The following is a 15,293-nucleotide window of genomic DNA, read 5'->3' as shown; positions in this document are numbered from 1 at the left end:
AAGGGATAGTAGGGGAAAAACAAAGGAGGAGGCAACAATGCTTGATAAGAAATGTACTCATTACCTTGCTTATATACTATACTCTGTACAGTATTTTCACAATAAAAAAACTTATTAAAAAAAAAAACCAGAGGGGGGACCAAGATGGCGACGGGGCAGTAGGGAAACGCCACAGCTCTCTCCAACCAAAAAGAGAGTTCGAGTTCCAACGTTTAATCTCCCCAAGAGACCGACAACAACAAAAAGACGAACACTCAGAGAAAAACCAGAGGTGGAAAACAACAAAAAAAAGAAAGAGAGGAAAAGAAGAATTTCAGAACAGAGAAGAGCGAAGACCCCTCCCCCAACCTTTACTGGCCGCGCGGCAGTGCGCCAAGCCGCCGGCCAGCCGGCCCGGCGGGGGCTGCCGGAGCCACAGAGACACAGGGGGCTGCTTGCAGATCACCAGGTACCGGATTGCAGAACAGCGGATCGCCAGGAACAGAGAAACCTACCAGCCGGGAGTCTCCACGAGGATCCCACCCCCACCCCTCACTCTCCACCGGAGCGGAGAGGCTCCATCCCGCCAAAGCCGCCCGGCACCAGCAGCGCCACAAAGGGACCTGTCAGCAGAACACCCGCCCAATCACGATCGCAACTACCGGGCGGGGGGCCGCCCAACCCAGCCCGCAACCACCCCAACTGAACTCGGATTGCAACAACAACTGACGACCTACAGGGTGAGTACCCAACAGGGGACAGTGAATCCCTCAAGGGAGACCAGAGCTGGAGGGAATCCCCAGACCCTGACCTAGACTCCCTACCCCAACACCCGGACCACAGGACCCACTAAAACTGGGAACTGTTCGAGAGCTCCACCAGCCGGTGGAGCACACTCTGCTGGCCAGGCCAGAGCAAGAGCGTCCCTGGAAGGGAGCTTAAATGCTCAAGCCAGGAACAGTGCCCCTGGGTCAAGACTACCAACAGTAGAAGAAATTTGAACTGTGTCCTCCAGGCTGCATAACCTAGGTGGTATACACATTAGCACGGGCCTAACGAGCGCGCTCCAGGCTGGGGCCGGAACCAGGCCTGGGGACCGGCACCTGAACAAAGCAAAAAGGTTCAGAAGTGGGGCTGTGACTCAAATGGTAGGGTGCCAGCCTTGAGCTGAAGAGCTGAGGGACAGCAACCAAACCTAGAGTTCAAGCCCACAGCAAGCCCAAAACAAACAAACAAAAACACATCAGGAGCCCATAGCAGACTCCAGTATTTGGGAGAGTGCATCCAGAGCATCTGATCTTCCCAAGAGCACCCGCAGGAGCAAACACAAGCAGTCTAGGCTGCTCAACCCTTCCAAAGGCGGGAATTGCTACAGCAGAGAGCTGAGAATCCTAAGTAAGTCAGAATAGCAGCTGGAAATAGGCTCCCAACAGAATCCAGATCAGGCACAGACTCTCTCTACCAATACAGAATCAGCAACCAAGCAAAGACAGACACACCAAAACAAGATTGAAGAGCAGTCTCCTGAACCCCCATGCGAAAATCACAGAGAAAAATCACAAGGTTTACCACTACCCAGGACAGCAAGCTCACCTCAAAAGCCAGCAGCCACGCAGGGGAGAGCCCCAGTGGGAGCAAAGCAGGAATGGAAGACAAAAACTACATCCAAGGGTTGCTGGAGGCAATGACTCAAGAAATAAAGCGAGAAATGGATCAGAAATTGAAAGAGCACAAGGATGAACTATCAAAAGATATACAGGACATCAAACAAAAGTTGGATGCAAAAATAGAAGCTGCACAAACCTCAGTAAGAAGTGAGATAAACGCCAAATTAGAGGTAATGCATACTGATCTCACCTCATTGAGAGGTGAGATCAGTACTCTGAGAACCAACATTGAATCCATAAAGGGATCCATTTCCACCATGCAAACCACAATAGAAGCCACGGTCAACAGAGTGAATGAAATGGAAGGTAGAGTGTCAGATACAGAAGACAGAATACACCAACTGGACCAAAAAGTGACAGATATGGAAAAATCACTCAAATTAAACCAAAGGGAAATTCAAGAGCAAGCAGATAATGCTAAAAAATTTAACCTTCACATAATCGGAGTGGACGAAGGTGAGGAATTCCAGAGCAAGGGAATGCAACACCTATTTAACAAGATAGTCAATGAAAATTTTCCCCACCTCAAAAATGACCATCTTAACTACATCACAAAAGCTTATCGAACACCCAACAAGCAAGATCCCAGGAGAAACACTTCTAGGCACATTATAGTAACAATGATGGATCTGAATAATAAGGAAACAATCCTGCATGCAGCAAAAATGAAGAAGGAGCTATACTACAACGGGAAAAAAATTAGAATCACTGCAGATCTCTCCACACAAACAATGAATGCAAGAAAAGCCTGGGAAAGCACCATACGAGCCCTGAGAGCCAATAACTGCCAACCCAGACTGATATACCCGGCAAAGCTAGCATTCACATTCCATGGAGAACTGAAAACTTTTAATAGCAAAGAAAAACTAAATGAATACATAAACATTAAGCCAGCATTACAAAGAATTCTAAGAGGGGGGACACAACCTGAAGAAAGCAACCAGGAACTGGGACCTGCCCCAAACAGGCATTACTCAAAGTCTAACTGAGCAAGCCCAGGACGAAAGGAAAAAAGAAAAACTTAGGAAAACGGAATGGCAGGGACAACAATGCATCTCTCTATACTTTCTCTTAATATAAATGGGCTGAATTCGCCAATTAAAAGAAAACGAAATGAGGACTGGATCAGAAAACAAGACCCATCCATCTGTTGCCTTCAGGAGACCCACCTCTCAGCCAAACATACAAACAAACTCAGAGTGAAGGGGTGGAAAAGGATCTACCAATCAAATTCCCCCAATAAGAAAGCAGGTGTAGCTATCCTGATATCTGACAAAATAAACTTTTCATTAAAATCAGTACAGAAAGACAAGGACGGACACTACATATTAATAAAGGGAACAATCCAAGAGGAGGATATAACCATCATCAACTTATTTGCCCCAAATATCGGTGCACCCAGATATGTTAAACAAATGCTCTCAAACTTACAGAATAAAATAGATCCCAATACGATAATACTAGGAGACTTTAACACGCCACTCTCACCAAAGGACAGGTCTACCAACCAGAGGATTGGCAAAGAAGCTACCGAATTAAGTGAGGCCATACTTCAAGCGGAATTAACTGACATCTACCGAGTATTTCACCCTAAAACAACACAGTACACATTCTTCTCAGCAGCTCATGGAACTTTCTCCAAAATAGACCATATCATAGTTCATGCAAGGAACTTAAGCAAATACAAAGGCATCGACATAATCCCGTGTATCCTATCTGACCACAGTGGAATCAAGCTAGCCCTCAATAACAAAGCATACCGCAGAAATTTCTCTAATACATGGAAATTGAACAGCACACTCCTTAACAAGGCCTGGGTAACAGAAGAGATCAGAGAAGAAATAAAGCATTTCCTACAACTCAATGAAAATGAAAACACCTCACAAAGAAACTTGTGGGACACAGCAAAAGCAGTCCTGAGGGGCAAATTTATTGCCCTCAGTGCCCACATCAAGAGAATGGAGACAGACCAAGTAAATAATCTCATGTTGCAACTAAAACAGCTAGAAAAACAAGAAAAAATGGGACCTAAAGCTACTAGACGAAGCCAGATAACCAAATTGAGAGCAGAGATTAACCAATTAGAAAATCAGAAAACCATAACCAAAATAAACCAAACAAAAAGCTGGTTCTTTGAAAAAATAAACAAAATTGATGGCCCGTTGGCAAGATTAATTAAAAAAAGAAGAGAGGAAACCCATATTAATAGGATTAGGGACGCCACGGGAAACATCACAACACGTACCCAAGATATCCAAACAATTCTAACAGATTACTTTCAAAAGCTATACTCTCTAAAGGAAGAAAATCTGGCAGAAATGGATGCATTTTTAGAGAAATACAAGTTACCCAAACTGAGCAAAGAAGAAGTTAACCAATTAAATAAGCCAATATCCTATAATGAGATACAGGAAGCTATCAAAAGTCTTCCAACAAAAAAAAGCCCAGGACCAGATGGATTCACAGCAGAATTCTATAAGACCTTTAAAGAAGAACTAATACCCATACTCCTCAAGCTCTTCAGAGAAACAGAGAAGGAGGGAGCTATCCCAAACTCATTCTACGAAGCCAATATCACACTCATCCCCAAACCAGGCAAAGACCCAACCAAAAAGGAGAATTACAGGCCAATCTCCTTGATGAACACAGATGCAAAGATCCTTAACAAGATTCTAGCTAACAGAATCCAGAAACACATTAAAAAAATAATACACTATGATCAGGTAGGCTTCATCCCAGAGACACAGGGATGGTTTAACATACGTAAGTCAATAAATGTAATCCAGCATATCAACAGAGCCAAGGTCAAGAATCACATGATTATCGCCACAGATGCAGAAAAGGCCTTTGATAAAATTCAACATTCATTCATGCTAAAAGCTCTGGAGAAAATAGGAATAGAAGGAACATTTCTAAAAACAATAAAAGCCATTTATGACAGACCAATAGCCAATATTATACTTAATGGGGAAAAGCTACAACCAATCCTCCTAAAAACAGGAACAAGGCAAGGATGTCCACTGTCTCCACTCCTCTTCAACATAGTCCTAGAACCCTTAGCCAGGGCAATAAGGCAAGAAAAAGACATTAAAGGGATCCGCATAGGGAAAGAAGAAGTTAAACTATCCCTTTTTGCAGACGACATGATACTATACCTCCACGATCCCAAAAACTCCATCCCCAAACTTTTAGAAATCATAAGTCACTTCGGCAAAATAGCAGGATACAAAATAAACCCACAAAAATCAGTTGCCTTCCTATACACTGATAATGCACAGGAAGAGAGGGAAATAAAGGGAGCAACCCCATTCACAATAACCTCCCAAAAAATAAAATATTTAGGAATTAACCTAACCAAAGATGTAAAAGAACTATTTAATGAGAACTATAAAAAGTTAAAGAAAGAAATTGCAGAAGACACTAGGAAATGGAAAGACCTCCCATGCTCCTGGATAGGCCGACTTAATATAGTAAAGATGGTGATACTTCCAAAACTAATATACAAATTCAATGCAATTCCTATTAAAATCCCAATGACGTACAGCACTGAAATACAGAAAACAGTCCAAAAATTTATATGGAACAACAAAAGACCTAGAATAGCCAAAACAATTCTAGGGGATAAAGACAATATGGGAGGGCTATCCATGCCGAACTTCAAACTCTACTACAGAGCTATAATCACAAAGACAGCATGGTACTGGCACAAAAACAGACCCGAAGACCAATGGAACAGAATAGAAGATCCAGATATAAATCCACAGGCCTACAGCCAGCTGATATTCGACAAAGGAGCCAAAGACATACAATGGAAGAAACACAGCCTCTTCAACCACTGGTGCTGGGAAAACTGGGCAGCCACATGCAGAAAACTAAAAGTGGACCCCAGCCTATCACCATGCACCAACATCAACTCAAAATGGATTAAAGACCTTAACATTAAACCTGAATCTCTGAAACTACTACAGGACAGAGTAGGAGAGACACTTGAACTAATAGGCACAGGAAGGAACTTCCTGAACAGAGTCCCAGGGTCACAACAAGTTGGAGAGAGACTCGACAAATGGGACTACCTTAAAATAAAAAGCTTCTGCACAGCTAAATCTATCGCAACTAAGCTAGAAAGACAACCAACTAATTGGGAAAAAATATTTACCAGCAATATATCAGACAAGGGGTTAACATCCTGTATATACAGGGAACTCAAGAAACTAATCCCTCCCAAACCTAACAAACCAATTACTAAATGGGCAAGGGAACTAAAGAGGGACTTCTCAAATGAAGAAATAAAAATGGCAAAGAAACACATGAGGAAATGTTCATCATCCCTGGTGGTGAAGGAAATGCAAATAAAGACAACCCTGAGATACCACCTTACCCCAGTCAGAATGTCCCACATCCACAAATCAGCCAACGACAAATGCTGGAGGGGATGTGGAGAAAGAGGAACCCTGTTACACTGCTGGTGGGAATGTACACTTATACAACCACTTTGGAAAGCAGTCTGGAGGGTCCTTAGAAAGCTAAAGATTGACCTCCCTTACGACCCAGTCATACCACTTCTAGGCATCTACCCTGAACAACAGGAACCAATATACAAGGACACGTGCACCTCCATGTTTATTGCAGCACTGTTCGCAATAGCCAGGATATGGAAACAACCTAGATGCCCCATCACAGATGAATGGATCCAAAAATTGTGGTATCTATACACAATGGAATATTATGCAGCCATTAGAAATGACAAAATAATGGCATTTGCAGGGAAATGGATGGAGCTAGAAGGAATCATGTTGAGCGAGGTAAGCCAAGAACGAAGAGACAAACGGTACATGGTCTCCCTGATAAGTGGATGCTAAATCCAAAAGGTTAGGTGATATGATAAAACTAACAGGACTTAAGAAACAAAGAACTCCCGCTCATCTGGTTGAACCACTACTAAATATCCCAATGCTACTGATCACAAATATGGTATATAACATGTGAACACTGTTATATATTACAGACTGTGGTAGACAATTTGCTCCAGGGAAGTTAGAATGAACTTGTGACTTTGAAATTATGTAATCATTTAATCACAATCAAAAAAAAAAAAAAAAGAACCTCGGGGAAGGGAGGGAGGGAGGGGATGGTAGGGGGAAAACAATGGAGGGGGGTAACAATGTTCAAGAGGAAGTGTACTCATAACCTCACTCATGTAACTGTAACCCTCTGTATAGTAGCTTTACAATTAAAAAAAAAAAAAAAAAAAAAACCACTTGTTGCTAGTAATCCTATCTCCTGAAGAGGGTGAGATGCAAATGTTCACAGGTCACAGCTAGCCTGTACAGCAAAAGTCCACAAGATTCCATATCTAGAATAACCAGTCAAAAAGCCAGGCTGGAGGTGTGGCTTAAGTGGTAGAATTCCTGCCAAGCAAGCACAAGGTTGTGAGTTCAAATCCCTGCACTGGCAAAAAAAAAAAAAAAAGGAAAGAAGGGAGAAAGGAAGAGAGAAAAGGAGAGAGGGAGAGAGGGAGGGAGGGAGGGAGGGAGGAAGAAGAGAGGCACATAAAAGGGTTCCTTCATTTCTTAAAAGAAAACATGTCAGTTCTGCTCCCTTGAATGTGTATAACAAAGAAAACAAACTGAGAACACAAAGGCTCAGTAGTGTTTTCAAAAAAGGAATGAAGCCTTATTAAGAAGAAGAATGTTATAACTATTAGTCCTGGGGCTGTCCTCCTGTCAGGAGCACTGAGGGAAAGACAGATGGTCACAGTCAGGGTCACCAGCACCGACACTCACCCCAGCCAAGCCTGCAGAGCCCATGGAAAGGCCTGAGCCTGACTCCAATCCAGGGGTGGCTCACATTTCTGCCAAGTGCCTTCAGATTATAACGCTTACCCAGGGTTCAGTCAGCTAACTTACTTTTACTGAGCACCAGCTTCATTCCACTCTGACCTCATTCTATTTTTGCCTCAGGACAGCTATCTGATTGCAAACAACCACCTAGTACCAACAAGTAACACCCATCCTACCTACCAAGGTGCAACCAAGTAAGAGCTCTCCGAAAAGCAGTCTCTCCACAAGAGGCACAGCGTGCTTTCTGAGAACGTCCAGAATCTTTATCCCAGAACCTCAAATGTGGAGCAGATATTAACACTTGAAAGAAAGACAGTTTTTAAAAGACATTTTCAGCCGGGACCTGGTGGCTCCTGCAGGTAATCAGCTACTCAGGAGGCTGAGATTTGAGAATCACATTCAAAGCCAGCCTGGGCAGGAAAATCCATGAGACTCTTATCTCCAATTAACCACCAGAAAACTGGAAGTTGCACTGTGACTCAAGTGGTAAAGCGCTAGCCTTGAGCTGAAGAGCTGAGGGACAGAACCCAAGCCCAGAGTTCAAGCCCCATGACCAACAACAACAACAACAAAAAAGACATTTTCAGCCAGGTGCTGATGACCTATGCCTGTGATCCTAGCTACTCAGGAGGCTGAGATACTCAGATCTCAGCCAGGCCTTCAGAGAGGAAAGCCCAGGAGACTCTTATTAACCAGTAAAAAGCCAGAAGTAAAGTGTGGCTTAAGTAGTAGAGTGCCAGCCTTGAGAACAAAAAGCCAAGCAAGACCTCTAAGCCCTGAGTTCAAGCCCCGATACCAGCACACATACGAGGGGGGGGGGGGAGAGAAATTTCACACTTCCTAATAAATCATGTCTATACTTTTACCTGATTAATTTAAATAGGAAACAAGTTGTTTCAGAACGAAACATGTTTTGTTTTACATGTTTAGCTTTAAAAAAAAAGTTAAAAAGAGATAGTGAAGGTGGATACCTGAGGGGTAGGGAAGGATTTCATAGGCAAAGAATAACAAGTTGAGAGCTGTCAGGCCAAAAGACAATGGCAAACGGCCAGAAGGGAAGGAAAGGTCTCCAAATACTGCCAGGAGCAGCAGTGAGAGCCCAGAAACACATCTTGTGAAAACCCAAGGCAAATACAGAACTACAAGCTAAAACCAAGATGTCACTTCAACTGTAAGAATAGCACATTAAACACTGGAAGTGTCAGTAGTGACAGAAACAAACTGGTGTTGAAGGGCCTCTGGAACTTAAAGGGATACACCCCTTTGGAAACCTGGACTTCAGACTGTACTCTGGAGTGTGACTCCAGAAAAATCGTTTTCAATGTGCGGCGAGCTCTGAAGCTGAGGCACCTGTTGTAGAGGAGGTATGTAACAGTATTTCCTAGTAACATCACAGTGTTATTTGCCTTTCTCATTTTGTGTTTTTGTTTTGTTGGTCAGAGGGATTGAACTTTGGGCCTGGGTGCTACTCCCTCTTCAGCTCAATGTGAGCATTCTACCACTTGAGCCACAGTGCCACTTCCAGTTTTCTGGTGGTTAACTGGCGATAAAGAGTCTCACCGACTTTCCTATCTGGGCTGGCTTTGAACCGTGATCCTCAGATCTCAGGGAGAAGCCAGGATGACAGGCGTGAGCCACTGGCACCCAGCTGCCTTTCTCATTTTCTTGTGAGAGCACAAATTGAGTTTTCCAACAAAAGAGTTTTTCTGCATCATCTGAACTTCCTCACAGGCACATGCAAACACAGAGACGCAGAGTATATATGGCAACAGGAAATTAAATTCATTTGGAAAATGCCCTCCAGTACCACAAACGTCATGCAGCGGTGTCAGACTTCAGGGCAGTGGTGCTGCACCAGCCTCCAAGCCAGCTGAAGCACCAAGTCTATAAGGGGCCTACTTGTTCTCTCTGCCAGAACATTCACCATCTGCCACACCAACATGGGAGTTTTAGTTTTCTTCAAGTTCCTACATTTATTTCACTCGGTGTGAAGATGTGCTGTTATGGAACCTATGCCATAAGATTGTAAATACTAGCACACTCTCATAGACCCTCCCAAAAGAATCAATCAACTTCATCAGCAGGCACATACTGAAAAGTAGCCTGAGGATATTCTAAGTGACATGACAAAATTCAACCACAACAGAGTAGATGACTCCAGCCACAGTTACAGGAAGTACAGAAGAGAAACTGTAAGCAAGGATTCTTTAAGTGGCAGCCACGGTATCTTCCGTCTGACTCACTGGGGCTGGCCGAATGCCTGCCCGAAAAGACAGCACAAGAGCACGGCGGAATTCCTAAGGACCCTATCTGTCTGTGCCCAGAAATGAGGCTATGCTGGTACAAGAAACATCCTAGCAAGAGCCTGGGTTGTTTTTCTCCTGAAGGTATAAGCCAGGCTATGGTACCCAAAAATCAAAGGACTGGACCTATCATAGTCCTAAGTCTAGGGTACCATCAAAACCAAAAATAAACAAAAGAAAAACACCCTAAGAATATGAATTCTATTCAGTGTCTAGTCTACTTAAAGTTTTGTCTTAAGTTGGACATCAGGGGCTGAGGCTGCGGATGGATGATGGTTAAAACAGAGAAGTCCATGAGACTCCATGTAGAGCTTGTATTCTACAGTAAGTCATCATCTCGCTCTTTCCTGAACTTCTCTGCACCTCTATAGGAACAGACGTGTTAGGAATACAGGGCCTTGTGTGGTATAGAGCTGTACTTTCTCCTGCCTTCATGACAGTGAGGACGTGTGATATCTGACCCACAGATAATGACATCTCTCATCCTCCCACAGTACAGCCTTGGCGGGGATCTGAACACAGATTCCTTTTTACCACAAAAGTACTATCTATACCACACAAGTACTATCTAAGGAAGCAGGGAGCCAGCGTCTCACATCTGCAATCCTAGCTACTCTGTGGATGTGGAGAGCTGAGGATCCCAGTCTGAATCCAGCTCACGCAGGAAAATCCATAAAACTCTTATCTCTAATTAAACATCAAAAACTCAAAATGGAGCTGTGGATACAAGGTACAGTGTGAGCCTTGAGCAAAACAACCTCAGGGGTGATGTACAGGTCCTTAGATCAAGCCCCAGTAACGGATATCCCTTATGACTTTTATCAGAGGCAATCTGTGAGGAAGTCCAGCTGCCCTGACAGAACAGCACTAATTTTTACTAAATGGCATTTAGGAGAAAAACTTCAAGCAACTGGGACCCATACCTGATATATTTGTTTTCTCAGGGCAGTGTCTGGCCAGAGAGGACCCAGGAGAGGATTCTACTGGGTCCCAGCACTTCCTTCACCAAGTTTCTACTGAGCACTTTCCACAGGGAAGATGTGACTAGGGAGAATGATAAGGAACATGAGGGCTGCTGCAAAAGATCCCAGAGCTGCCCTCCACCTTGATGACCAAGCCAAGCCTAACTTCTGGTCACATCACTTGTGGGCAGAGCAAGATCTGATGAGGGAGAAAGGCAGGGTACTCTGCTCTTGGTCCCCATCACTTGTTTGTTTTTAAACTTTTGTTCATTAGGCATTTTACAATTGTGCTATATTCCCAGCCCTCCACCACAATCTTTACCAGCCCACACAGTTCCACACCAGCACCCACCACACAAGGACTTATACTTGTAAGCTACTGTATATATAGGTGAAGGGACCTAAGGCCCTGTGGTGATTTTAATAACAATTAGTCAACTTTTATATACATTAGTTCATCAGTCCAAACAGAAAAAAGGAAAATTGACATGTGTGATGATCCATGGTGATTTCCTACGTCTAACTGAATGCATGTACCTCAATGCAAATAGGAAAACAGTAGAAGCACCTGTATCCCCTTGTATACCAACTGCAACTCACACATTTCCATGACATTCAAACTGTGTCTCACCTCTCTACTTCATCTCACTCTGCTTTATAACCTTGGAATTTGAACCCAGGGCTCAAATCAAACTTTGTTCTCAACACCTCCGGTTGTTCCTATGATTCAGAAGAAACCCCTCCTTCTACCCCTTCCCACTACAACTATATTTTAAACCGCTGATGCTGTCCAGATCCCATGACTCTTAGATTATTAAGGTTGTGTCCAACTTCTCCACTGGACTGTGTTTCCAAGGGGCAGATTCTGTATCTCACACGTGCTATGCCCATCTGGCTCATTAATATGCATCTCAAGACACCAAAATCACACATGTCATCTACTCACCAAATGGCCATGCAAGATTTCAGCCTCTAGGGATCAATAAAAGATTTAGTATCTTGTACGTGAGGCAAACACATGAATAGGCCATAACAAATGTGCAAAAGATGACCATAATGACTGTCCCCTCTGGAGACTAGGTACTATTATCAGAAGAGGAAGGATGCAGCACTGTCACACGCTCCATTTAAATTACTCCACCTCCTCTTTGTTGTTATGATTCTCTCGCTTTTTTTGCTGCTGTTGTTGTTTTTTCTGGTCTGAGGACACCCAACTCTATTGCTGAACAAATTTAAATGTTGTATGATAAGATCCCAGGTACAAACTCCATGTATTTACATATATACTTCTGCAGATCCCTCTGGTTTTATCCAAATTTATGTTTTATATGTATCTAAACATGTTGTGTAGGTTGAATAATCTGGCTGGTCTCTCCTGGTCCTAGGCTTCATTTCACATGCCTGGCCTCCTGCTGTGGCACTCCTGAAACACTTCAAAGGTGGGAACTTCCTTGACCATGCTTCATCCAAGTGCCTGCTAAGCTTCACCATCCTGGCCCTTGGAGCACAGCACCTGACTGAGTCACAGACTGCTGAAAGATGCTACCTACTAGCAGTTCCCTGCTAGTGTCTGGGTAAGTAGCACAGTCCTGCTGGACAAAGAAGACGACCATGATTCAAAATACTTCCACACCCTCCTCAGCAGTGCTGGATAAACCTCTTGTTGGATAAACCCACCCTCCAAAAAATACCTTTTGGACAACCCCACAATCTGGACCTATCTAAGGCAATAGTGATGCAGGTGGCTTAGGAATGGACTAAAAGTGGGCTTTAGTCCTGGAGAGAGTAATCAACTCTTCTCTCCTAGTCCTCTGCCCCAAATAAGTGTCCACTCTCCAAATGAGGTGCCTTTATTCTTAGGTCCTTGTTGCCTGGCATGGTTCAATATATAGCTGGTACTCAAGAAGTGGTTGCTGAAGCAAGAAATTATCTCTAAGACCCATGCAACTTGGTTTCCCTTTCAGCCGGAGGCCACAACTCCCTGTCATCCATCCAGAAAGCAAAAGGAAATGCATATGACTATGCCTGGGCAAAGACTAGGGAAACTGAAATTACTTTCTGCAGTTAAACCTGACAACTTCCTGCCAAACTCAACCCTGAGTGCTGCAGAACACAAAACTCATCTCATCCATTTGTTCCTTTGACTTTGCTATTTTCCTTAATATCTATTCTTCCCAATCTATAACTTTTTAACAAGTTCAACCAATCTTTCCTTTTTACAGTCTGATTACAACTCAAGGAGTCAAGTGCTTCTTATCACTGCTTGGTTTCTCAGAGATACCCTTTCCTCTCCTTCCTCTCTGCACCATCTGTGCAGATCTCAACTGATGACCTCCACCATGGCATGCACTCTGCCTAGCCATACCATCTTCCTTCCTTCACATCTAGATTCTGCAAACCACCATCCAACTTTTTTTTTTTTTGGGTCGGTCATGGGGCTTGAACTCTGGGCTTGGACGCTGTCCCTGAGCTCTTCAGCTCAAGGCTAGCACTCTACCACTTGAGCCACAGCACCACTTCCAGTTTCCTAGTGGTTTAATGGACATAAAGAGTCTCACCGACTTTCCTGCCCAGGCTGGCTTTGAACTGTGATCCTCAGATCTCAGCCTCCTGAGTAGCTAGGATTACAGGCGTGAGTCACCAACGCCCAGCCTTATCCAACTTATTTCTAAGTGCTGTTAACAACCAGTCTGTCCTCTACTCAATCAATCACTTTGCACTCCTGGGACTGTCCATCTAGTCTGTTGTAATCTGATGCAGGCCCACATTTGCTTCAGGATCCCAGAAACCCTTGGCTAGGACACTCCCTGTGTCTTCCCTTCTGGGAACAAGGAACATTCTCTGCCATATCAAACTCTCAGCAAATGACCTTTCTCTGCCTATCAAAACTCCACCCAATCCTCTGTCCTAAGCCACACACTTTCCCCACACCATCTTCCTATTAATCCATTCACTCTCTCCTGTACTGAAAGTCAGGACATCTGTTAAATAGAACCAGCCACTGAGCCCCATGATCTTGCCCAACCCATCTAACTTTTAATTTCACAAACCTGTGTGTGCATGCCAGTACTGGGTCTTGAACTCAGGGGCTGGACACTGTCCCTTAGCTTACTCGCTCAAGGCTGGAGGGAGCTCTACCACTGGATACAGCTCTATATCCAGACTGTGGTGCTTAACTGGAGATGAGATCTCACAGACTTTCCTACCTGAGCTGATCTCAGCCTTCTGGGTAGCTAGGATGAAGGTACGAGTCACAGGCTCTCAGAAATTGGGAATTTACATGAAAAGGATTTTTGAATCTGTGAGGCTAAATCTCAGACTTAAATCTCCCAGAAATGGGAATGTATGTGAAGAGGTTTGTATATCTTTAATTCTAATAGGGCTGTTTAAGTAGAGGATCTAATACCCAACAAGTGGAGTCTTTCCCATCACTCACAATCCTTGTGAACTAAAGTCAGTATCGATTGGATGTAAAATAGCAACAGGAGAACATACTTCTTAAGGAGCGCTTTCTTCACATCCTCCACTCAGCCACCCCAACTTTTCTGGCACCGACACTGGTGGGGAGGGGACGGAGGGAACTTGGCGCAAGATAGCCATTCAAGTGATTGGGGTAGGACCTGTGACAGTGTGATCAGTGGGGCCCAGAGCACAAAAGGGCTGAGGAACAGGGCAGTAGGGTCGAAGGGGACACAAGATGCTGTGGACAAAGACTTCAGCCCATAAACAAATGGGCCACCTTCCTTCCCCGCCTTCGAGCCCACTGCGGTTCCGAGTGAGGCGGGGGGGGGGGGGGGGGGGGGGGGGGGCGTGCCCCAGCACAACCGCATCTCACCGGCCTCTAGGGCTGCAAACCCGGCCCGGCCGCCCGCGCCCTGCGCCTCACCGATGGAGATCTCCTGCGCGAAGGCCAGCGAGATGAGCAGCAGGGGCAGCCCCACCGCGATGCAGGTGACCATCTTGTCCACCGCCAACTCCAGGCGGAGCCCCTTGAACTTGGGCTCCGTGGGCTCCTTCAGCAGGAAATCTGAGAAGACGTATTCCGTGGCCAGGTGGGCGATGGCCATGGCGACTGCGCTCCGGGGCTGGCCAGGGCAGGCCCGCTAGCACGGGCCGTGCCTCCGCGGTGCTGGGGGCCGCGCTGCCTCCGCCGCGTCACGGGCCCCGCGCGCGGCCGTGGCTCTCGCTCGCTCCGCTCCTCAGCCGCCCGCGCATCCCGCGGCCCTTTGTCTCGGCGTCCGGGGAGCCCGGCAGCCGCGCGGGCTGGGCCGGGACCTGGCGGCGGGCAGAGCCCCGGCGAGCGCGCGCTCACGCGCTCCGCGGCCAGACCGGGCCGGAGCTGGGCGGGGACGATACCCTCCCCGCGCGCTCCGCGGACCGGCCTTTGGGCTGCTCTGCACGCGGGCAGGCGCGAAAAGCCCCCCGAGCAGGGCGCGACCCCGGGTCCCCGCGCGCGGTCCCCAGCCCCGCCGGTGCCCCGAGCCGCGAAGCGCTCTTCCGGCACCACCGCGGGAAACCGGGGCTCACGGCGCCGAGCTTCCG

The 15,293-nt window shown here is 45.6% G+C and overlaps 1 protein-coding gene across 1 annotated transcript in view; it reads right to left on the bottom strand.

The window, feature by feature from the left end:
• The window catches only part of Panx1 (pannexin 1), a 56,852-nt gene extending 42,013 nt beyond the window's left edge, over positions 1-14,839 (bottom strand). Inside the window, exon 1 of the mRNA XM_042685266.1 lies at positions 14,638-14,839. Coding sequence (XP_042541200.1) covers positions 14,638-14,818 — 181 coding nt within the window. The 5' untranslated portion in view covers positions 14,819-14,839. The remainder of the gene's footprint in view (positions 1-14,637) is intronic.
• Between the last annotated feature and the right edge of the window lie 454 nt (positions 14,840-15,293).

The sequence above is a fragment of the Dipodomys spectabilis genome, unplaced genomic scaffold (genome assembly GCF_019054845.1).
Source record: "Dipodomys spectabilis isolate Male_0828 unplaced genomic scaffold, ASM1905484v1 ptg000094l, whole genome shotgun sequence".
Lineage (NCBI taxonomy): Eukaryota > Metazoa > Chordata > Mammalia > Rodentia > Heteromyidae > Dipodomys > Dipodomys spectabilis.
The sequence above is the reverse complement of the archived record's forward strand: the minus strand, read 5'-3'. Positions and strand labels throughout refer to the sequence as shown.